Here is a 25606-nt window from a genome sequence, read left to right on the forward strand (position 1 = left end):
ATGAGCACATCTCGATATGCAAAAGTACAAAGAGGAGATTACCTCAGTAAGGGATATCACAAGAGATATAAAACAGGGCTGATTTTAACAACCCAGCCAAGCTGCAGAACCTTACAGGATCTAAACAAGTAGTTCCTGTGCCGTGTATATGCATCTAAGGAGATGTCATCCCCTCAGAAATCTTAAAATCTGAAGTAATACTGAAATGAAAGCTGCTGGGAAGTAGGAAACAAAGGAACTGGGTGTAAAATTTGGGACGTGGGTGGTTCGTTCCTAATTTCCTTAGAGTTCTTATTGCATGTTTCCTTTTAACAGAGTGTGCTTCAGTATTTGAAAGATCATTAGGTTATAGATTAAATGTATTTTGACATGTTCTTTAATGGAAATCTGGGGTTTAGTTCTAACCCTCAAATGAGTTAGGCACTTATGCATAGCAGTGATACACTGGACGTAGTTCATTACCATTTCTATGCCTCTGTACCTGGAGTATGATGCAGGTGATCCTCTTCAGGACCATTATGACTGAGCCATGCTTTTTATTGCTTACACACTTTCTTTGTGATATGTGCTTTTTTTCACTTCAGGTACAATATTTAAACTTGATCTTAGATTTACTGAGCTTTGCTATATGCCTCAAAAGCACAGTATTTCTTCAAACTTGCCAAATGGCTCAGTTGAACAAATAATTTAAATTTCACAAAATGTTATTGGCTGCATTGCTTATTAAAAGAGATATATTCTGAGTTTCAGTATGATGACAAAGTATGTTCATTTTTAAAGATAATTAAATAGTATATTTAGCATCCAAGGCCAATTAAAAAAAACAAACAAACAGAAAATTTAAAGTAATGAAGGTCCTTGGGTTTAAAAATTAAATTAAGTTGCTGAAATAAAAGTAAAAGTATATTTATAGTGCCAGCTTTCCAGACCATGAGTTCAAAGAGTATTACATTCACACAGATGCAGGCACACACCCACACAAACAGGAAAAGGACTAAGACACAGTGTACAAATGGATATATAATTGCCAGTACTTTCAGTGAGTTCTGGGAAATGTCAGAGATCTCAGCAGGAATATATATATGATAATAAATATATATATTATAATAAACATTTCACCTTTGGAATCATCCAGGTTCAGCTTTGGAATACTGCAGTAAGAATCTATTAGGACAAAATAAGTTTGTCAGTATTTAATGATTTCTTTATGACAACAAAGTTTGTATTTTCTGCGCTCTGTTATAAATCAGAGTTATTAATCATGGTTATGTAAAGAGCTGTGAGCACAACCATTTTAAGCCATGTCTGCCTTGAATCTAATACTCCAACACTTGTGTGAGTACCAAACTCATGTGACCTTTCCAATAAAAAAAACAAAGCCTTAAACCCCACCAAAAGTTCCACTTTAAATAGCAAGGAGTTTATATGTTGGCTTGCACTCAGTGCAAATATAATGCTTGTTGAAATGCTTCACATGCTTGAACTAAGTATTATCAATGAAATGTTGCCATAAAGAGACAAGTGAAATTTGGTTAAAACAAACTCAATAAAGTGGTTGCATTTCTGCAGAACTCCTGCAAGTCTTACCAGCAAGCAAATAACATCTTATGTAAAACCAGAAAGGGTCAATATTTAAAAGAAGTTTCATTTGAAAAAAGTTTGAGATTTCATAAAAATCAAGCAAATACCTGGTTTTGTTTCTTAACACAGGATGACAGTGATGTGGAGTGGAAATTTGCTCGTTCTAAACTCTGGTTGTCATATTTTGATGATGGAAAAACGTTACCTCCACCCTTCAGTCTTGTACCAAGCCCCAAATCGTTTTTCTATTTCATCATGAGGATCATTAACTTTTCTAAGTGCAGGAGGAGACGGCTGCAGAAGGACATTGAGATGGGAATGGGCAATTCCAAATCTAGGGTGGGTACTGAATTCTTTTCATTGCATGTTTCCATTCCAGCATTCTGCTTTTCTTTAAGTTTTAGGGTAGAATCTGTGCTTCTGATGAGAATACAGTAACTAATAATTTATATTATTAATTTATATTATATATATTGATATAATTATTGGTATAATAATATTAGTCTGTATTTCAGACTGCCTAAACATACTGTGTAAAATAGCTATAAATTTTATTAGGACAGCAAAATTCAATGACTGGAAAAACACAATTAAAACAAAAATTACTGAGTATTCAAAGATGCAGATAATTCCCACAAGCAGTTACTTGAAAAAAGATGCTTTAGGCCTTCATTAGAAAAATTTTTAGTTCAGGGTAAAAAAAAGGGGCAGGGTTGAGGAGAGAAAACTTTATCCTTTTCCTGTTTTAGGGAAAGGAAAAGTGTGGTCAGTAGGATAATTCACTTCCTGCTGTCAAAGCTTGTTCTCAGCAGAAGAAAACTGGAAAGAGGCAGCATTGGTAATAATAATCTTGAGCATTCCATGACATTCTAAGTTTGGGTATCTGTTTTTTACCAATATTAATGCAATGCAGTGTCCCAATGCCCTTGTGAGAATTAAATAACAATTCCCCTCATTTCACTGATGGCAAAATGGGGCACAGATGGGTTAAAGAGGACACATGTGGCTTTTTTTATAAGACAGGCTCAAGGCCCTGTGTATTACAAAGTCTGAAAGCAATACTTTGAAAAGAATTTGTATTTGTTATACTGTAAATTAACAGAAATGTCACAGTGACTTTTAATTGGCCACACAGAAGATTGATGACAGATGCAGACTAGGAGGTTGAACCTTCTTGGCTTTGTCATCCTTGAGTCATTGAACAAGGACCATTTTAAAGAATGTACTGCTATTCCTGGAAATGGTTCTTTGGAAAACCCCTTTCAACTAAGCAGAACTGCTTTGGAGCATGTACATCCCTGCCTCCAAATTCACTATTTCCTAAAATTATCAGTGCTTGAAAAAAAACCCCAGCAAACAAAACCAAGAAATAATTCAAGGCAATCTCATTTTTAAAAATAATATTCTGATACAGTGGCAATAGAAACATCCCTAATGTGTCTAAAGAAAAAAAAAATGGAGCTGAATTCTAACTGGGAATTACAATATAATTATATAATAGATAGAATGTATTTCAATAGATAATTAAATATTATGTATATGTATCTGTCATATATATTAATTTTGTCTTATTTCTCCCCAGTTAAACCTTTTCACCCAGTCCAACTCCAGAGTTTTTGAATCCCACAGTTTTAACAGCATTCTCAATCAGCCGACACGCTATCAGGTAAGTACATGCAGTGATCACTGTTCTGAGTAACAGAACTGTGTGAAGGTACTACCAGAATTTTGTGTTTCAAGTACATTTTGCCTTCACCAGATAAAGAAAACTTCCTGTAGAAAACAAACTCTAGGGCGCTACTGGAAAAAAAGACAATTATTGTTGAAGCCCCGTTATTTGAAGTGCTTCAAAACCAGCCCATGCATTACTTAAAATTTTTCTTTGATGTCCCAGTTAGGAAAGCATGAGAATGAAACATCTGAAACTGGTTTCTGGGGAAGGGATGTGGAAGTTGACTATGTTGGCTAGTTCCCTTTCTTTCTCAGCGTCCCACCATAAAAGCCCATGTGAGGCAACTGCTTGATCTGGGGCTGTTCATTCTTTCACTTACACAGATGTGACAGAGATAGTTAAGAAAGAAAAATGAATAGTGTTTAATTATATATGCTCACCTGATTATATAACTGCTTTAATCTGGCAGCAAATAATGAAAAGACTGATAAAACGTTACGTTCTGAAAGCACAAGTGGACAAAGAAAATGATGAAGTAAATGAAGGTAAGAAAGACTCTCTTTGCAATATCCACAGCCAATTTTGGAACCAGTATTACAGAGATGCATGGAAGTTTTAAGTAAAAAGAGGGATTATTTCTATTTCACATGCACTGAAGCTCAGATAGTAGTAGAAGGATGCCTGTGATGTCAAAAAAATGGAAAAGGTGGACCAAAGAAGTAGAACTGAGAAATATTATGGGCCCCCTTTTACAGGTATAGATTGAGAGCATGGACATGATGCACAGCTAGAGGAAATCTGTGAGGAAGCCACTAACTGTGCTCACACTTTTAGTCAGAGCTGCAGGACAACTTTCTCTCTGTTTCATTCAGTTAAACACACAATTTACCACTTTACACCGTGAACCACTTGTTTTGCCTTCCTTTATAAAGCTGTGAGGAATAGTCACCTCTGAAGCTGCACATCATTAAACAGAGCTCCATAGTCAGCTGCATGGTGGGGAAAACCTGTAGCCACTCTTTTAGTGTGTGACCAGAGACCTTTTGAGAAGTGATGGATCTGAGCTTGGTGTCTGTTGACAGTGCACAACTTCCCTGGTAGATGTGAGGGGTGTGTGCTCCAGGCACAGCCCCAGCTCCCATTGGGATGAGGTTAAGACAAATGCTGTCCTCCTTCCTCCACCCATCCAGGAATGAAATACAGGCCTACAGTCCAGCAAAGAAACCCTTGTGCTCTAGGCAGTTCCCTAAACAAAACAAAAGAGATGTGTGCAACATGGAGGAGTGTATTTACTCTGCACTCTAGCTAAATACCAGGCAATAGAGTGATGCAGTGATGGACAACTTGGCATCAGAAGAGCTTTTACATGGAAGCATCAGGCAGCTGTGTGCATATGTGATGTGAGGGACCTGAATGGGCTGCTCCCTCAGCTAGGACAGCATAGCTTCTATTTTGCTTCTCAGTTGCTCTCTGCAGTGAGAAGCAGGGAGCAAAAAAGGATTAAATTAAATCCCACTCTGTGCCTTCAAAAGGCAGTACTGTGCAGACTGTTATCCTGATGAGTCCCCATCCTATGTTGGCTGCACAGAGCTGTGCTTGTGAGTGGCAAAAGCAGAGAAGCTCCTAAAGTGTCTTCCTTTCAGTGTGCCCTTCTCCTGATTCCCATTGCTTTCCTCCTGTTCCAGCTCTGTGATGTGGGAAATCATCTACCCAAGTGAGTGATGAAAAGTGTTCTCTCCCCAAGAGCACCAGGGACGTGCAGGTCTTTCCAATGCCCTGATGCCACTTTGCTAGGGGTATATATGTGTGTCTAGATAAGGAAGACAGTGCAGAAGAATCAGGGTTTACTGACATGATGGTTCATGTTTTGTCACCCATTTTTGTAGAGGAAGGTCCACTTTGAGCAAGGCAGGCAACCCCTGAATCTCACTCTTGAGCTGCACAGCAAAGCTAATGCTCTGTGTTGTGAGCATCTCATTGGTACCCAAAGGACAGATCCAACCTTTGAAGACACAATTTTTGAAGTCTGCTACATTCTAAATAGGAAACATCTGAATTGTTATGTACTGCAGCTATGTTAACATATCTAGGGACTCTCCCCTGGTTTGCATCACTAGAGAATTCAGGTGCATTTTCAGAGTCTTTTATTTCACACATGACAAATAATTTCCTGAGGCAGATACTGTGTAAGAATTCACAGGCCTCACACTTGATGGAAGAACAGTACTTGAAAGTTTTAAAAAGCTTCTGCTCTTGAACTGAACACCCTGCGATGGAAAACATGCTGTTATGAGCCTGGCCTTGACAGTTGGTTTCTTTTAAATGTGTTTTTTATATTTGTGCCAAATTTGTAATGTAATTTTAAATTGGTTGACTTTTTCTAATTCCAAGGATGTTGGTAAGGAAGAGGAGAGAGATTCAGAAGCTGTGAGTTTCACTGCCAGCTCTGCCACACTTTTCCTGTGTGATCTTAGCACATTCCTTCAGAAAAAAAAAATCTCTGCCTTTTCTCTCTAAAAAGAGGATACTAATATTTACCAGCTGTTCAGCAGTGTTGCTGTGATTAATTCATTAACCTGTGTACAGCACTTTGTGAATATTTGGTGTTGTGTGTACACCTGGAGCATAACATTAATGTTCAATGGACTTTTAAAATACCTTTGGTGCTGTTTAGGGTTGGGGGGACATCTACATCTCACTGAAAATGAAGATGAGGTAAATCCTCCCGCCCCATTGTATATCTGCTCTCACAAACATTTTGGGATAATAATCTGAAACAGATGCTGATGGGACTTAACAGAAGAGTATTGAATGAATGTTAAACTTTGTTAACAAATGCTTCTTTCCATTACTAATACAGGTGAATTAAAGGAAATCAAACAGGACATCTCCAGTCTTCGCTACGAACTTTTGGAGGATAAATCCCAAGCAACAGAAGAGTTGGCAATTTTAATACATAAACTCAGTGAGAAACTAAACCCTAATATGTTGAGATGTGAATGATGCAACAAAGGAACCGTGGCTTTGACTACAGCACAACTATTTATTGGCAATAATATTTCAGTATCTTATACTTGAAAAAATGTATTGTAGATTTTTAGCACTAAATAACTTTATGTACAGCTTCTATGGAATTTAGTCTTAGGAAATTTTATTAACTCACCACAAAAGGATTGCTCTCTTCATTTTACTTGTCTAAAAGCAAGAACTATCATAATATTTTTTTTTTGCATTTATGCATTTAAAAAAGGTATAATGGTATCGATTTGCTGATATTTTAACAGGTTTATGAGTACATATGGAGAATTCTTTGCACTAAATTTGCGAGAAAAAAATTAACAGATGCAGCGTAATACTCTGTTCCTTGCAGTGACCAGGTACAAATAGGAATTTTTCATCATACAATAAACCAACTAGAGATCAGTGGAGGATTACTTGAAATATTTGTTCTTTATTAGCAATGTGTGTAAGCCCAGAACTCGTGGTATGACCGCAAGGAGTTAATAAAAGCCAGGTAAGTGTGGATGTTAATTGTAGTAGCACTGTTCGACGTGTCTGTAGATACACGTACCCACAGCTACGTTTCTTAACTCAGCGTATTTACTTAGCAGAGTAAGGACTAGACCTTTTTTATTTCTTTTTTTTTTTTTTACAAACCCCGCCATGTGGAGCTCACGTGAACTCGGTCCAAAGCTCCTCGTTACGTGGGTGAAATGATTTAAAAAAAAAAAACAACAAACAAAACCAAAAACAAAACCAACAAACAACTCGGTACTCCGTGCGGGGCTGGCATTTTGTTACACCGTTCCTACCGACGCTTCGTTGTTAAAATAAAACATTCCTACTCTACCGCTCCGTCCGTGGTTTGACACCCGCAGCCTGGACAATCCGCACGGATACGACCCCGGCTCCGCTCCCCGGAGGGACGCTCCGCCCATTGGGCGTGGGCCCCGCCCACCCCCACGCGTTCTGGCCAATCGCAGCGCCCGGCCTGGCGCGGCCCCGCCCCCCGGCCTCCCGCCCAGCCAATGGGAGGCGGGCTGGGCGCGGGGGTTGCCGCGGTGACGGGGCGCGGGGCGCACTGTGCCCGCGGGAGGGGCGGGTGGACGCGCATCTCACGGGAGCGATGGAGCCGGGCCTGGCGCGCGTGGATTACCTGCAGGTGGGCTCGGGATCTTCCCGGCAGCGAGCAGGGCCCCGGGCGAGCGAGGGTGGCCTGGGCGGGGAGGGGGGAGCCGTGCGGCGGGGCCTGCGAGGTGCCCGGTGCCGCGTCCCGCTGGCGGGTCCCGGTGGCGGCCGTACCCGCTCAGGAGCGTCTCTTCCACAGGTGGGAGTCACGGCGCAGAAGACCATGAGGCTCCTGCCCGCCTCGGGGAAAAAGGCCACGCAGAAGGTACCGCGCGGGGCTGCGGGCTCCAGCTCAAGGCTTTTCTGGCTGGGGAGTGCGTCCCGATAATATCCTTAATCATCCCCCCGGGTTTCCTTGGGGAACGACTGCGGAACCCAGTTTTGGAAAACTTTTATTTGGAAAAAAAATACCTAAGTTGGTGCTTGGAAAGATTTCAGAATGAGGAAGGCATTGCTGAAACCACAAGGGAGTTAGTTCTTGCATACTTCTCTTATTTCTGCGTTTATAACGGCCTTAAATTGAGACAGGGGAGATTGAGATTAGATATTAGAAAAGGCTTTTTCACGGTGAGAATGGTCAGGAATTGGTTGCCCCGGGAGGTGGTGGAGTCACCATCCCTGGAGGTGTTTAATGGGCATCTGGATCTGACGCTGGGTGATGTGCTTTAAGGGTTACCGTGGCAGCGCTGGGTTGGTGGTTGGACTTGGTAACCTTAAAGTTCTCTTCCAACCTTGATGATTCTGTGAAATATTTCTTTTTAAGTTTTCCTTAACATAAGTTCAAATTAAGGAAACCTGGTTAGGAAAACTCAATAAAAACAACAGTGTATTTTTTTGCTTCAATAGTAAAGTCTCAGTGTGAAAATACAGCTCTTCCCTAATACATCATCACCTCGTGGTTGCTGGCTTAGAAGCAGGAAAAGGATATTAAATGCTTTTCCTTGAGCTACTGTTCTTAGGCTTCAGTGTCCCATCCAGAGCACTTCATATGGATTTCTAAAGCACACTCCCCTGTGGCTGTGGAATTAAGTACTCTAGAATTTTAAGTCCTTAAGTATATGGAAATATCATTAGTGTCATAATAGATTATTTACAAGGGCATGTAGTGACAGGACAAGAGGGAATGGCTTCAAACTGATAAAGAATAGATTAGATACTAGAAAAAAATTCTTCCCTGTGAGGGTGGTGAGGCCCTGGCACAGGTTGCCCAGAGAAGCTGTGGCTGCCCCATCCCTGGAAGTGTTCAAGGCCAGGCTGGATGGGGCTCTGAGCAACCTGGGATAGTGGAAGGTGTCCTGCCCAGGGCAGGGGGGTCAGAATGAGAGGATCTTTAAGTTCCTTTCCAACCCATAGCATTCTGTGAACAGAGAAAAAGCATTATTTAAGAACGTAGTTGTGTGTGTAATAAAAAAATAACTGTGTATTATACTTTTGAAGGTGGTTGTTGGAGATCAGGATGGGGTCGTTACATGCTTCGGCATAAAAAAAGGGGAAGCTGTGGTAAGTGGGACTGTTCCATTTAAAATTTTATTTTTGAAGTATTCTTTCCAGTGAACTTTGAAAGTCTCTTTTTACTGACATGACAAATAAGATACCTGTGGAAGGTGTCAAGGTAGAGCTGTGGACTGATACTGTGGTGGGGGCATGAGGATTTCATGGCTGGTCAAGCACATCCACAGTTTTGGAGTCAGACACTACATGTGGATCATCACAAAGAAAGTCAGTTCCACACCTTCTGCAGTTAAGTTGGGCTCAGGCCTGTACACTAACACAGTTACTGTGCTGGGACAAAAACCTGTAGAGAGTCATTAAACCACATTAGGGATTTTGACAAACTGATTGCTTTTTAAAAAATGGATTGCTTAAAAAAATTATTATTATTATAATAAAAATTATTATTTTGTTTTATGAGTTTTATTTTCTCCTTTAGGAAGTTCATGGTTAGCTCATAAGGGTTCTACAGCCATACAAATAAATCTGTGTAGTACTGTGGCATAAAAATGCAATATGTTAAGAGGGAATGTGTGTGTAGGTTTTTCTTTAAAAAAAAAAGATTCACAAACAAAATCAGCTGACAGCAGTGAATTTTTTATGTGGATGAATAACACTGAGGTAATGAAGTCTTAATTTATTAAAGATTTTTATATTTATTGATTTATAAAATGCTTGATTGCTCTGGGATTCCAAAGGCAGTTGTGCAGATTGTTTTTCCTCTGCACATAATCCATAGTATCTTAGTTTTTACAGAAATTGTAAAGCAAATTCATTATCCATTGTGTTAAAAGATTACCATAAATACAATTTGACGATGATGAAAATTGCTGTTCTATTTACAGCCAGTGTTCAAGACACTACCAGGCCAAAAAATTGCAAGATTGGAGCTGGGAGGAGCTCTTAACACACCACAGGAGAAAATTTTTGTGGCTATAGGACCTGAAGTTAGAGGTTTCACAAAAAGAGGGAAGCAGTTTCTTTCCTTTGAAACTAACCTTACTGAAAGCATCAAAGCTATGTATGTATGATACTTTGCATTTTTTTCATAGCAGATTGTTAGTTTATGATTGTATTAAGTTATTTTTCGCTGTTATTGTGTACTTGTAGGTAACACTGACATGTAGGAATGAACTTGGAAAATCATGGTGAAGTTTAGGAAGTTTAGAGGGGCTTGGGAGAGGTATTGGGATGGGTCTGGAGGCACTCACACAGTGCAAATGCAGATGAGCAGGGCTGGGGTTGTTGCCACAGTGTGTCATGTCCTTATAGCCTTCCTGTAGCAGAACAGGAACAATGTTTTTGTTTTTCTCTTTCGATCACATTGTAAGATGCTGCCATAGATAAATCAGCTGGAGAAGAATGAATGTATAAAAAATAGAGTGATGAAATTTTTATAAGGAGACCTGAAGACAAAACAGGAAATTTGACAGCTACAGAAATCATGTGGTTTTAACATTTACAGGGAACTTTTCAAACTGGAACAGCTTGCAGGGCCCCATAATACCTTGAAGCTACAAGCATGTAGTAAGGCTAAGAGACTCTCACTGCAGCTGTACTGGGAAAATGCTCCAGGAAGTGTTTTCTTTTCCTCAGGCATATTTCAGGAGCAGATCTCTTCCTCTGTGCAAGCTACATCTATAACCATTACTGTGACTGCAAGGACCAGCACTACTTCCTATCAGGAGATAAGATCAATGATGTTCTCTGCCTTCCTGTGGACAAAGTGAAGTGCATTACACCGGTGCTTGCATGTCAGGATAGACTGCTCAGGGTTTTACAGGTTAATTTACTTGTTTCTTTACATTTTATGTGTTGATGCTGCAGAATTCTGCTAATTCTTAAGGGAATCAGTAATCAGCATGTTTTAAACACCAGAAGGATAAGTGTATTGTGTCTTACTTGGCAGTGTTGCTGGCTGTAATGCTGGTAACATTCCTTTTATTTTAAAAGAAAATCATGGTTATAAACTTGCTGCATGAGGATCGATAAAACCACTATAAATAGGCTTTGGAATTTATAGGTGGAAGTAGATGACAAATTAGTCCCTTCTAACTAAACATGCTCACATAAACATTTAATTTCTTCAAATCTTTATCAGTTTGGAAATTCTTGCTCTCACAAATTACTGTTGTGACAAGTCTGAATGATATTAAGTGCTTAGATAAATTTATATGCTAAATTGTTGTTAATAATAATACATTTCAAGAGTCATAGGTTTTATTTCTGTAAACTTTACTCTGTTTTGGCTTGGAAATGGTTCTCCCGCAGGTAGTGGGAGTTTGTAGAAGTGAAGCTTATGTTACTATGATCCATAGTAAGTTTATCCTTGCAGGGTTTGGTTTGTGGTTGGTGTTTTGGGGTTGTTCTTAATTTTGGTTTTGGGTTTTTTTTAACAAATTCATTCAAGATAGTTCTCTTTGTCTTTAGGGATCTGATCTACTGTATGAAATAGAAGTTCCTGGACCACCTACTGTTCTTGCTCTGAACAATGGAAATGGGGGTAACAAGATTTTGAATACAAACATAACTAACTAATGCTATTTTACTACATTTAAAAGTTTTTATTGCTTGTATTAATGGATTATTTTGTCATGATTTTAAGCTGATGTAAAAAATGCAGCATAAAATTAACTGTGTGAAGTCATTTCTTACAGACAACTAAATACACACACACAAGTGTTTTAGACAGTTTTAAATGATATTCACATTTAATTGAAAGCCATTTAGAGGAGCAGTGAGATATTAAGTGGTCTCATTGTGTAAATACAAACTGGATTTTCAGGGGCCTTGTCAAAATTTTGGGTTTGGGTTTCTCTAACACATGGAATTCCGTAGCTGGAATCCATGGATGGCTAGGAATATTGAACTGAGACTGGAAGGATCAAGCTTAAAATAGTTTGATCATCCTTCTTGCTAATCTGTTCTAACCTAACAGAAATCGCTTTAGTGTGTTAATCTGGTGCTTAATTTAGTTTGTTAGATTGTGTGACAACAACACTGAGAGCTGTTTGGAAAAATAATTCCTAATTACTGAAGTTTTGGCACAACACTGAGCATTGGAGGTGTGTTCCCAATGGATCTCTCTGTTTCTCTTCTGTAAAAACAACTGAGTAGCCTACCTTTGCTGAAATTTGAAGTATTGGATTCTGAATGGTTTTTAGGCAGAATTCCAGTGCAGGGTGGGCAGTCATGGCACAGTAGTGATGGTCATGAAGAAATTAGCAGAATGGGTTCAGTTTTCATGTATTTGATTTTTGTTTGGAAGCCTAACAGTTCTGTTACACAACACTAATTTAGTATTTTCCCTTGGGCTGTAGAGTGTAACTACACAGCCTTTTTAAATTGGTGTGCTTGATTGTGTTGATTCTAAGTTCAGTTTGTGTTTAGGTGATTCTGGGGAAGAAATTGTGTATGGAACTTCTGATGGTAAACTGGGTGTTACCCAGATCACTGGTACCAAGCCTGTACACAAGTGGGAAATTGGAAATGAAAAAAAGAGAGGAGGTACGTGTCTCAATCTCTCACTCTTTAGCTTTCCAGCATATTTGAGGCCTTATTACAAGTAGAAAACTCAAGAAATATGACTAAGGTCTCTTTCATTTTTCTGATTTTCCTACACATTATTCCGATGAGTTTGTCTTGCTTTCTGTTTTGTGTCCATTTTATTTTCAGTACTTTAACGTGCTTTTGTTTTCACAGCTTTTTAGTTTCATGCTTTCTAGTATGTCCTCACTCTTCTATGAAATACGAAGGAGTCCTGAAAGTTAAATTCCATCTCTGTTTTCATATTAATTCTTGTACAGACTCTCTCAGTGCTTTTTCCTTTTTCCAGACCCTAACTCTCTTTCCTGTCCAGAGATGATTAGTTGTCATAGGCTGCCTCCACATGTGCAAGTACGTGTCAAGCAGTAGTACCTAGTCCAGGCCTGGCACAGTCAGAACCCTCTTTCTGTCATCTTACCCAGAATTCATATTCCATTTACCAGTAGTTTTAAATCAATTCTAGGAAACAAAAAATACTTGCTTCTTCAACTGGCAAAGTTACAGCAGTGAGGGCAGACAAATAGTTCGTCTGGGGAAATGTTTGATGAGGGAGGGTTAAACCCCTCATAAATAAGTGATCTGAACATCAGAAGGAGTGTCTGTTCAGCAGTTTCTGTTTGGAATTGGTTGCTGTAAGATCCACTGTACAGCCTGGCACAGGTGAGGGACTTGAGCCCTCTAGAGGACTCGTCCAGAAATATCTTTAATTACACCTCAAAAGCCGACGGAGAGTCTCTTACCCTGTAACAGAGCGTGGCCTGTGTGTTACTGTGTCGTAAACAAATAAAGATGAAGCAAACAGCTTTGTTTTCTTCTTCTTTAGGTATCTTATGCCTTGACAGCTTTGACATTCTGGGAGATGGAGTTAAGGAATTGCTTGTTGGGCGAGATGATGGAATGATAGAAATCTATGCCTTTGAGAGCGCGGATGAGCCTGTCCTTCGACATGATTATGTGAGCCCACATTGCTCGTACTCTGCTGGCAAAGAATTAATTTTTAAAATGTTATCTGTGCTTCAAAATTTACATGATCATTACCACTAAAATATGTGGTTTGTTTTTAATTTGAAAATGTTGACAATATGAATTTGAAATCAGTATTCTGATACTTAAGAACCAGACAGTGAAATAGTCCTGATATGAGCACAGATCAAAATAGTGAAGAGGGTATGTTGAAGGTCTGGCTCTACTGACTGCTGAAGTCTCTCCTGGTGTAACCTAATACAGTATTCAGTGAAAAAACAACCCCATGTTGTGTATAATTTGTTTTACGTGCAAAATAATAAATGTCAGCTGTCAGGACTTTACTGACCATAATGACTTTGGTTATCAATTGTTTGAAGGAGCAGATTGGACCCACAGAGATCATTTCAGCCTTCAGTCAGATTGCTAATTCCTGATGGAAAAATATTGTCTATCAGTGTTTTGCTTTAAACTTTCTAATATATTTCTTAAGTGGAGTAGAATTGGAATGTATTTATTAAAACACCAAGATTTAGCTGTGATAGTCATCAGCTACTCTTTTGTAGGTCTAGATATTGTGCATCTCTGTAGATATTTTGGAATGCAGGTAGAAGGAGGAGCACAACCCTTAAAACCCCCACAAAACCCCCCTCCAGACTTCTAAACTGAGTGCAGTGATATTTCCCTCTGCCTGAATGTGTTTCCTTGAAGGCTTTATTGGAGAGCATTGCCTCAATCCAGGGTGGCTGTGTAGGAAAAGATGGCTATGATGAAATTTTAGCAGCCACATACTCAGGTAAGCTTCTTATTGTTTACTCAATAAATTCCATGTGTGGTGATGTGATAAAATGAAGCAGGCTATGTTTTTAGTGCAGCTCAGAGCTCTGAAATTTTTTGTTCTGATTGGAACCAGAATAATATTAAACTATGAGGGTTTTACACTTTTAAGATATTCTTCATGTGTTCTGGCTGGCAATTTTTTTTGGTGCAGGCTGTTGCCTAACTATGATGAAATAATGAATATGTTATGTCCAAAGGAACTATTTATGAGTTCTTTAAATTAAAAATAGTGATAGATGTGCTTTCTTTTTTTACCCCGTCTTTTACAAAATTTCGTTCCTTTGCAGTTTCACGGGGCTTTAAATGGGGTTGATTTTGCTTTCAGTAGAAAATAAAGTAGAAAACATGAAGCATCTCAGCAGCTCCTCTGTAGGGTTTGAACCATTGGCCTGACTGTCACAGAGGTCATGGTAAACAGGCTGCATATGTCAACTGCTGGAGCTAAAATATTGCTAATTCTCTATCTTGGGTTGCCTTCAGGGCTAAAATTTAGCCTGCTGAAACTTCTTGTATTCAAAATCATGTACTTTGGCAAGATATAATTCTCAGTTAGTTATTGCCAAGTAATGGTGTTCAAGTGCCTCTTTTAAGTGGTCTCTGGGTGATCAAAAGACTCTTCTACCTGACCTCATATGAATTGTTTGGGTATGATGGGCTGCAACAGTACTGTGGCCAAAGTAATCTGAGGCTTCTTTCAGTGGGAATGTTATAAAGATCCATGAATCATAGGAGATAGAAAAAAGGGCAAACCCATATTCACCTGTTGGTTTTCGAAGGTAAACTCTTGTAGGATGTGCACTAGACTGATTTTGGCAGGTATTTAGAGCTATAAACACCCATTCAAGTCTGCATATCATGCCTGAGGTGTCAGAATGTAATCAATTGGCATTTGCTTTTATAAATAAATGTAATTTAGTGAGCAAAAAGATAATTTTTTTTCACTTCAACCAGCAGCATTTAATCTCTAAGCCCACTGTGCAGGGTACAGTTTGCTGTAAACATGCTGCACAGCTTTTGTTTTGTTTCCAGCTGTAGCCCTGACAATTATTTGAGGTTTTGTCAGAAAACCAGAGGTGGGAAAAAATTCAAGTGCTCAGTTAAAAACTGTCACAGAGGGATTTATTGCTCAAAGCACTTAATGAAAAAGAATAAGTAATGTTTTCCACTTTAAGAATGAAACCCATAAAAAATCATGCTCAGGGTCTAGATTAATCCTCCAGAAAAGGATTAAATTAGGCTCTATTCTCTCTACCCAATATCTGGAACAAACATAGCTCCACATGTACAATAGCTGAGTGTAGAATTTCCTTTTAGCTTATAAGGAATATAAATTTCATATATTGGTTTAGGCTGGCTGACAGGACTGACTACAGAACCTGTCCATAGAGAAGGTGGATCAGGTGAAGAACTAAAATTAAGCCAAGAAATGCAGAACAAGATTTCATCCTTAAGGTAATTGCACTAGAAAGAAATTTAAATGGAAGAATTGAAATGTTAAAAGCTGAAATGTCATTTTTTCCTTCCTATCTCGCTGGAGTTTCTGTACCATTAATATATCTAGAAGTGGAATCAGGCCTTTTCAAAGTAGAAATGAATAGCAGCCTCATTTCACAGTCATGAATGTGATGATGATGTCTTAATGCCTTCTTCCTCAGCATCAGCAAAATAAGATTCCCTTCTTCTCTGCTGCCTTACAGCTCCTAAATGATGGCAGGAAAGTAGCATATTATTCAAAATGCATTGCACTCTTGAAGGAAAAAAAATTGTCCTTTCCTGTGTCTCAGAGAAATCCCTTTTGACAAGGAACTGTACAATCTACATGTCCATGTGATATAGTTTATATTTTGTCTTTGTTCAGTATGTGGAAGGGGAGTCACCAGTCACTTCTGGCTGAAAAACTGAGGACATGAGATAAACATGATTGCCTTGCAAGCTTAATCTGCATAATTTCTATGGTAGCTTTTCTAGCTGCCGTTTTAAAGACATTATAAATTGTTTCCCTTTTCTAGGAATGAACTGGAACACCTACAGATGAAAGTACTTCAGGAAAGGGAAAAATACCAGCAGTCCTCTCAGTCCAGCACTGCTGTTTCCTCAGTACCTGCATTCAGTGTGAATGAGAAGTTCACACTGAACAAGGACGATGCCAGCTACAGCCTCATCTTGGAGGTGCAGACAGCCATAGATAATGTCCTGGTGCAGGTGGGTGTGGGTTTGTTCTTGGTGGCTTGAGCAGAGCAGCATTACATTGCCAAAACAGCCCAAAGTGCCTGCTTGGTCTTTGCAACTTTGTGTTTGCTTTTGCACGTCCTTATTTAAACACCAGTTAAATCTTCAGTGAGGTGCAGATTATTATTTACCAGTTAAGTACCCTCTGTAGTGGAAAATTAATTTTAGAATGTTATGGGCCACCTGTGCACTTTCAGAGTGGAACAGCATCTGATTTGTGTGCAACTGGGGATAAATACTGCTGCCCAGTAGAGCAACCTTAATTAATTGTTCCTCCTACTGCATCAGCTGAAATTAATGGCATCTTTGGTAGATGACTCAGAAAGAGTGGTGGTACTGAATTACCTTCTTTTGGGACATGCTTGGGGAGAAAAATGTGACAAGGTGAGAGATTTGTGAGGTGAGAGAACTACTGCAGGATTTTATTTTTCACTTCTTAATGAAAATCTTACTTTTATTAAGGATGTTACAGAACAATGCAGCTGATTTGCAGCTCTGTATTATCTGATGTTTCCATAGCTAAGTGAGGAATAAATTAGTTTAAATAAATTGTTTAATCTACCCTTTCTGTCTGAAAGACAGTTATATACCTTACACTGACGTTGTTGTAGGCTAACCCCACAAGAGTTCAGGACTCTGTAAGAGAATAAGAGGAAGATCATGATGTTACTCCAGGATTAAGTAGTAAGCTGCATGTCTGTTAGGCTTTTACCCCTTGGATGAAGCAATCATTGCCTCTGCCTATTAAAAAGATTGGTGACAGTTAGAGGATAAATGCACTAGAAGCTCCTCGGGAACTTAAGCTCTTTATTTTTCCTTCCCCCTGTGCTCTGCAGAGTGATGTCCCAATAGACTTGCTGGATGTGGATAAAAATTCTGCCGTTGTTAGTTTTAGCAGCTGTGATTCTGAGGTAAGTGAAACAGAAGAGATGATATTTATAGGGATCACCTGATGAAAGCTCTTAATATTGAGTAATAAAAATAGGATTTGGATTTAGATATTTGTGATTTCAAATATATTGATTTTAACTACTCATGTGGTAATTTTGGAAAGCTCAGCTTCATTAGAGATACTGCAGAATTTAGGAGTTAGTGGCAGGTCCTGACATAAGGCACAGCTAAATATGTGCAAAAGGATCCAGGAGCAGCTGCCCTCTTGCTTTTTTTCCCAGCCTGATGAGGGACACATTCACTATTGCTCTCTTTTCTGGGTGTCATCAAATCAAATATTTACTTCAAGGTAATTTAGGTGAAGAATGTTATATTTCTTCCTTGGTTCATTTCTTAAAAATCTCTTTAGAATGCGAAAGTTCCTCTGTGTGGAGAGTCAAATGTTTAGTGCATTTTTTTATATAATAATTACAGACTTAAGTAGTTATAGAATTACTAATGATGCTGAGGGATTTTCTGGGGAAAAAAATCCAGAAACCATTTTAGGATTATGAAAATCTTCTGTGAAATCTTTTTCCTTGTAACATTCCTCTGTTTTAAAGAACTAAATTTGCCCATCTCTGGTCTTCCCTGAGGTTTTTAGATATCAACTTTTAATTTTAAGTTTCTGGTCATTTATGGTGATCAATTTAGCACTTTTTTGGTGTGTTTTCTTACTGATCTTGCTTTAGTTTTTGAAAGTTGAGCTAATATTGCAGGGGAAGGCTGACATGCATTTTTTAGATGAAAGGAAGGTATATGTGGTAATCTTTATGGTGATATTAAAGAATATAAAAGGCTTTGGTTGTTTTCTCCTTATATAAAGAACTTTTTTTTAACTCTGCCATACTTAAAATTATTAGAATATTCAGGGGAACCAAAGATGACTTTTTTAATTTCATTGTTGGAAATAGCTGTACATACATAATCAAAAACTTTACTGTACAAGTCTACAGTCAACAGGCCAGTTGGAAATTTTGTGAGTCCACAGACCTGTTTTGTATTATTTTTCTTCTGTTTACAGCCAAATAGCAACTTTCTTCTTGCAACTTACCGATGCCAAGCAAACACCACAAGACTTGAACTTAAGGTAAAATGCTCCAAAATATTTTCCACAATAAATTAATGGTTATTTCTGCTTAGGAGTGGAGAGTTCTCTACCTGGACTGAGTGTTCAGCCTAAGGAAGCGATCAGTCCAATGTCTGCTGCTGGTTGTTTCAGGAGAACCTTCTAATATGGGGTTTATATTTCTTTATAAAAACGTGTTACCTCAGAGGTCCTCCTTGAGTGTCCCTCAGATGAAAGCAGTGGGGACATCACAAATCAGGAAAGTACTGGATTCTGGAGGCAGTGTGTGGATCTTAAAGCTCTGGCACTGATAATCCTCCATTTGAAGGCAGTTCCACTGGGAACTAACCAGGGAATATAGATTGGATTTGTATTTCAGAGAGGAAGCAAATACGATCATTCCATGCTTATTTTACTAAAGGCATGTGGGTGTTTTGGAGTTTATTTTTAATGATCCACCAAATTCACACATTTTATGGCAACCACCAGGGGAAATAATGAAGGAAATCATGATTAGGAAAATCCTCAATGTGCACACAGGCATTAAGTTTTCTCTTTCTCACTGCAGCCTCCTAATCTGATAATGTGTTTGTGTAAAACTCCCAGTCAAAAGATGATCATCAGAAATTTAAGCCTGTATAAGGTGCACCCCATGCAGGAAGGTTGGGGGTGGTTATGTGGTTTTTGGTGAGGGATACGACCCTGGCCACCTTTAATACTGAAAATACCAGGTAAAGAATAAATAACACAAGAAAAATTAACCAAATGCATTCATAGTAGACAGAAAGAGGAGTTTTTTACTCTCTCACCAAAAACACTTATAAACTTGCTGTTGTGTGTCATCAAAACACTCTATTATCACTCTTATTTGGATCCCAGTGTGGTGGATTTGATCTGCACAGGTTCTGCTGCCACCTTGCTGCAGTACATTCAAGATCTCCAGTGACTTACACCTGTCACTGGAGTTTATTTTCTTTTTTATCTTGTCTATGCACATGCGGACAATGTAAGTCTTGGTGATTCTATTTCCAAAGAGAACTCTTCACTAACTTTTTTTTATTAAAAATATTGAAATGGATGTCGGCCTGCAAGACATTGCTTTTTGAGTTCTGAGGCCCTATAAGATAAGAGAGATAATCAAGGTCATAAAGCAAACCTGTATTTGAACTCCTTGATTAAATCCCTTCAGTTCCTTAATATATGTTGAATATTCACCGAATTGTGGTGAATTAATCTTTTCCCTTTTCTTTGTTTGTGGGTTGTGCCTCTCTGCAGGTTCGCTCCATTGAAGGTCAGTACGGGACACTTCAAGCGTACGTAACGCCAAGAATTCAACCAAAAACCTGCCAGGTTCATCAATATCAAATTAAACCACTTTCCCTTCATCAGAGAACTCATTCTATCGACCATGACAGGTATTTGTGAAGAAAAATCAATGCTTTTTTTTTTCTTTTGAAAAAAGGACACAATCCGGTTGAAATATTTGCGCTGTAAACTTAAATATGTAATTTCGGACCCCCTAACCTACAGTTTTGAGCCTGTAGTTCCGTTTTATGGGTTTCTTAATAGAAAATGTGAATCAAATGGGTTCCTTGCCATTCTTTATTCCTGTTTTCAGGTTATTTCTCATTTTTCTCCCTGGGTTATAGTGCAGCCCCGTGTGTTAGTAGACCTGAGGGTGTGGTAGAAAGGAAACTCTGCTGTCTTAGTAACCACAGTCTTTTCAGTTTCAGCCCAATTTTCCCCTCCACCCTTTTCATCTAATTTTTTTCTCATAGCTGACTTGGCCCCGAAACTGAGCCAAGACTTTTTTTACCCTTATCCTTCTGTTAGGAAATTTGCATTTCATGCAATTTCTAATTGATGTTTGCCCACCCTCAGTCAACATCTTGTGTTGTCTCCAAGGAATTGCTTGTTCAAACCAAACCCGGAAGACTGAAGGGATGATACCAAAGGCTTCAATGTGCAAATGAGTTCCATTATGCCTTGTTCTTGATATAAAGGTGGTTTACAGCATTAGAGACTGTTGAGGCTCTCTCTTAGTCATATTTGCTGTGTTGTCAGTTGTTTACCATTGTCCTAAATCTCAGGTTTAACAACGTGAAACTTGTCAAAAACTTGGTAGCTGTAATCTGCAATATCAATCTCTGCTTGGTGAGATATCTGATTTTACAGGTCTTGATTAAAAGGAAACCACCACGTGGAACTATTTTATACAGACAGTGTCCCTCCTCTTTAACTATTGACTGTCCTCTTTTTCTTTTAATTTCATAATATCACAGACCCATGAACACCCTGATGCTCAAAGGCCAGTTCAGCTTTGCTGAAATTCACTCCTGGGTTGTGTTTTGCTTGCCTGAGGTGCCTGAAAAGACTCCTGCTGGAGAGAGTATCACCTTTTATTTTCAGAACACCTTCCTGGGAACACAGCTTGAAAGTACTTACAGGTATATACAACTGCTAAAGCACAGTGTGACACTTCACACTCATCCTACTGTTCACCCTTCCACCCCCAGCTCCTTCAAAACTCCCCCTAAAGTGAGCAAGAATCTTTCTTAAAAAGGATTTTCAGACATTACCAGAGGTGAGAACTATCCAGTAATGATGCAGTCTGTAACCTGAATATGGTTTCTCTTGAAATTAGTCCAAAAAAACCAAAATTACCAGGTAGGAAAGGCTTGCTTTTAGAATATAAAGGACAAGGCTGGCTAATATAGTGAAATTATTGTTTTCCAACTTCCATTTTTTTGTATTGAGGAGCAGAAATAACTTCAAAGGCATTTAATGCTCATGCAAACAAAAACGGGCATTAATTTACAGACCTTATTTTTTAACATAGGGACAAATCTATAAGTTTGTTCATTTGAAGTTTTTCTTCCTTTTTAGAAAAGGTGAGGGATATTTTAAGTCTGACAACATTTCTACAATATCCATCCTCAAAGATGTGCTTTCCAAAGAAGCCACTAAAAGAAAGATTAATCTCAACATATCATATGGTAAAAATTTCCTCTCTGTTTAGTCCTTGAGTTCATTTGATATTCCTGTAAGTGGAAGAAAGAGTATTCATTTGCTTGTTGGGGTTCTTTTCACTCCCTGCTAGATGTCAGTGAAGAATCTGTGAGGCACACTCTAAAGCTCATCCACCCTAAATTAGAGTATCAGCAGCTGCTGGCCAAGAAGGTTCACTTAATAGATGCTTTGAGAGTAAGTATCTGAACTGTCATGGTTTGGTTTTTATGGGGGATTATGCTGTCAGATACCAAGTTGTGTGGCTCAAGTCAGATGTGTGTCATGTGGGGATCTGTTCCACTGCTGTTCCCCTGAATTAAATTAAATCGTATGTTTTAAATGTCCAGGGGACAGGTTTCTTTCAAGGAAAATTCCCATTTTTGTTATATAACTAGTGATTAACACGTAGGATTACTGACTGATGTTGAGAAGGCTGAAATGGGACAGTAGAAGGCAGCCAGCTTTATCATCTGATGTCCTCTTCTAGCCTGCTGTTATTTTCCAGTTCCTTCTGTGTCTCTTTCCACAAACCTTTAAAAGTTTTTTAGATCTGGGGCTGATTGTCCAGGCCAGAAGCGACTTCCTGGCTTTGGAACTTCATCCCAGTGTCTCATAATTTCTGCATTATCTGCTTTTCAGTCTTTTGCTTAATACCCTCCTCAACAGTTAGTCAGCTTGTCTCAGTTCTTGGACTTTTTTCGAACAACCAGAACTTTACTGTCAAAAACTTGCTATCATCAATTGGGTATTTTTTATTTAGGTGGAGAGGAGATGAAAGTGGGCAGCCAATTCTCTCTTGTCCTTTCGGGGGGATCAACTACTTGTTGTCAGAACTCTCTACTTAGTAGAAAAGCTGACTACCAATGAAAATAATGTGTATCTTAGTTATCACTGAAAGTGTTTTACTTGGGCTGGGTTTGGCAAACCAGGGATGTAAACAATAATAGAGACTTTATTCTTAAAGCATATCGTGTTTGTGCAATAATAACAAGCGTATCTTGCTTATTTTAGGCTTTTTTTAGACAGCAGATCCTCGACTTTTTTAATCACTCATTTTTTTGGATGATAACTTATTGATAGGCAGTAAAATAATCTAGTGATTGATGAAAGCTGTTATCCCAGCAGACTCACAATGCACAACATAATTACTTTTCTCTAGAAGAGTCTTTCTGTGGAGGATAAAAAGATCTATACTATCGACCACCTGAGATTGGTCTGATGGTAAACTGAGGCATTTTAGAGCATCTTCAAAACTTTTTGCTGTCATGATTGAGCGATACTTTCAGAGTCCACTTTTACCTTCAGACTTCAGCATGTGCTACACTTTTTAGGAGTTTACTTATTCTAAAAATGAAGATATGGTCAAGGTTTGAGTCAGTGGCAGGGCTGTGGCACGATCCTATTCTGGCAGGACTTGGAGCTGGAAGCTGTAATACACAGGATTTTGAGAATCTAGTCTATGAAGTGACAAGTAACATCTGACACTTCATTAGAAGACTAGCAAATGAGACACTCTGAAAATAACTTTTGCTAGTGTAAAAGGAGATTATGTTCCCTTTGAAGTACTTCCTCCTGTCAGACCCAAGCTTAATTTCTTCTTACTTTTATGCTCTTATGATACTTATCTGCTGTTAGTTCTTACGATTTTAAAATGTCTTTGAGGAATTACAAGTTCACGAAGGGAATGTGGACTTCCTGCTCCCAAAGTACCGCACCATTTTGGAAGAGGCAGATCAGCTGCTCGAGGAATACAAGAGACAACCTGCACATCTGGAGAGACTTTATGGTTTGTCGATAATTCTACTTTATTTAAATGTGATTTCATGTCCAGAGAGCACGCTGGGCATGGCTGGAATAGTTAAGAAGTCAGGATTAGCAGAGTTTAAATACTTTGAGTGGGTACACATGGGAAGCTTCAGCAAGAGGTTTTTTTGGATTCCCCATTCCTGGAGGTGTTCAAGGATGGGGCTTGGAGCCCACAGGCATATCACTGAGAATGAACATGCCAGGATTATCTGCAACTGACTTGTCCACTTTTTAAATTTTTAATAGACAGCTGCTCATATTTATTTGGGTGATCCTTGTCTTCATGGACATGGTGAAGGAGCGTGTTCAAATCCAGGATGGCATTTAAGAATGGTACAAGTTAAATGAGCATTTCTGAGGGGTGAAGTTTTGCAAAACATCAGAGGAAAAAAAAATGCACGAGGAGTGGGAAGGGAGACTCACAGAAGATGATCTCGTTTAGTAAAGGAAATTCTGTAACATTCTCTGCTGTTTCCCATACATCTTTCAGCCCAGAGAATGTCTGCCAGACACCCACTTTAATAAGCTTGTACAGTGTAAGCAGAGTCCTTGTTACCTGTCTTGTGATAGTTCCTTCCTTTTTAGTGTTTCAGCTATGGGTAGTTCTAAGGCAGAAATACACACTTTGGAATGAATCTGGAATCCGGGCTCACAGTGGTTTGTGTTTGTTTAAAATCAAACCACTATTTAAAACATGAAGTTAAAAAAGCCTTGTAACAACTAGGATAGTTTAGTACATAATAGTGAGTTAACAGTAGGGATATCTCTTACTGAAAACAAGGCAAATAGTAATTCCTGGGATTTTATCTTTACAGGTATGATCACAGATCTCTTCATAGATAAATTTAAATTTAAAGGCACCAATGTGAAAACTAAAGTCCCTCTCCTCCTGGAAATTCTGGATGGCTGTGATCAAGATGGATTAATTGCTTTTTTTGATGCTGCAGCCTGACAAGCAAAAAGCAGAGTAATTTTTCTGGTTTTAATCAAGGCATTTCAATATTAAGTCCAAAACACTTTTTAACAAAAGCACTTTTACTCTTTTGTTGTACTGTCAGCTCTTAGGTTTTATTCATATTTAATTACATTTTGGATACAGTAGTAAATTTCATATAAACTGTTGTGTATGTTAAATGCTCGCAGAGGTTCCATGTACAGTGTTAATAGCTGAAGAAAACTTAGAATCAGATGTAAATACCATTTTGGCAAAAATGTTTTCACTACTGTTAAAGACAACATGGAGTAGTCTCTGTTCCAGCTGCAAGAATGGATGAAGAAACTGGTTTCCAGAGACTTGAATGGAAGAAATTTGTGTGTGTAAGCTATACCTAAGATAGATAGTATTTGCCTGCTGCCCTGAGAGTCTCAGATCTCACGAGATCTGATGTAGCTGATGTAGAGGGGGGAGAACTCTGAATTTTAGACTGAAGACAGCTCCACTTAAAGCCACGTGTTAAGTCTTGTTTAATGATGGATGGCATTAAACTTCCTCTATGCTTCTCCAGCATCCCTGTGGTTCCTTTCAAAACTCCCAATTACTTCTCACTTGGTTTTATTTAAAATTAGAAGAGATGAACGGGCCTGTGAATATGGAGATCTGTTCACAAGTAAAAAAGACCAACTTCCTTAAAGGGACATTGAATCACAGAATCATCAAAGTTGGAAGAGACCTTTAAGATCCTCGATCAAGCCGAACCATCAACCCAGCACTACCACTGTAACCCCTAAGCCATGTCACCCAGTGCCAGATCCAGATGCCTCCTAAACACCACCTTGGATGGAAACTCCACCACCTCTCTGGGCAACCTATTCCAATGCCTGACCATCCTAAGATCTGCGTGTGATGAGGCCCTGGCACAGGTTGCCCAGAGAAGCTGTGGCTGCCCCATCCCTGGAAGTGTCCAGGGCCAGACTGGACGGGGCTTGGAGCAACCAGGGCTAGTGGAAGGTGTCCTGCCCATGGCAGGGGGGTGGAACTGTTTGGTCTCTAAGGTCCCCTTCCAGCCCAAAGTGTTCCGTGATCCTGTGATAAGCTGAGACCGGAGCGACTCAGATCAAGGCCATTTCCCCTCGAACCCTCACCACAGGCACGGTGGCGGAGACCGACCCGCACCTCCCTACACCCTTCCTTTAGGTAATGGTAGAGAGCGCAAAAAGGTCCCCCCGAGCCCCCTTTTCTCCAGCTTAAACACCCCCATCTCCCTCAGCCGCTCCTCCTGGGACACGGTCCTCTAGACCCTTCGCGAGCCTTGTCGCCCTTCGCTGGACATCCACGTTTCCCACACACGTTTCCCGGGGCCGAGGCGCTCCCGTCCCGTCCCTCCCCTCCCTCCCTCTCCTGC

The 25606-nt window shown here is 39.3% G+C and overlaps 2 protein-coding genes across 3 annotated transcripts in view; both read left to right on the forward strand.

Moving 5' to 3' along the window:
* The window catches only part of TRPC3 (transient receptor potential cation channel subfamily C member 3), a 36807-nt gene extending 30136 nt beyond the window's left edge, over window positions 1–6671 (forward strand). For both annotated transcript variants that reach the window (XM_032686848.1, XM_032686847.1), the window contains exons 9-12: window positions 1711–1920; window positions 3164–3247; window positions 3723–3798; window positions 6114–6671. In XM_032686848.1, the coding sequence (XP_032542739.1) occupies window positions 1711–1920; window positions 3164–3247; window positions 3723–3798; window positions 6114–6256 (513 nt within the window). In that variant the 3' untranslated portion in view covers window positions 6257–6671. The remainder of the gene's footprint in view (window positions 1–1710; window positions 1921–3163; window positions 3248–3722; window positions 3799–6113) is intronic.
* A 636-nt stretch (window positions 6672–7307) lies between these two features.
* On the forward strand, window positions 7308–24771 carry BBS7 (Bardet-Biedl syndrome 7). Its single transcript, XM_032686579.1, has 19 exons — window positions 7308–7415; window positions 7581–7646; window positions 8819–8881; window positions 9718–9893; window positions 10469–10655; window positions 11303–11375; window positions 12263–12379; window positions 13242–13372; window positions 14093–14177; window positions 15571–15673; window positions 16231–16423; window positions 17287–17361; window positions 18405–18470; window positions 19725–19864; window positions 20732–20896; window positions 21336–21445; window positions 21550–21653; window positions 23121–23244; window positions 24080–24771. The coding sequence occupies exons 1-19, from the start codon at window positions 7380–7382 to the stop codon at window positions 24214–24216; spliced, it is 2151 nt and encodes a 716-aa protein (XP_032542470.1). The 5' UTR covers window positions 7308–7379; the 3' UTR covers window positions 24217–24771.
* Window positions 24772–25606: the final 835 nt, after the last annotated feature.

This window comes from Chiroxiphia lanceolata, chromosome 4 (assembly GCF_009829145.1).
Source record: "Chiroxiphia lanceolata isolate bChiLan1 chromosome 4, bChiLan1.pri, whole genome shotgun sequence".
NCBI classification, from domain to species: domain Eukaryota; kingdom Metazoa; phylum Chordata; class Aves; order Passeriformes; family Pipridae; genus Chiroxiphia; species Chiroxiphia lanceolata.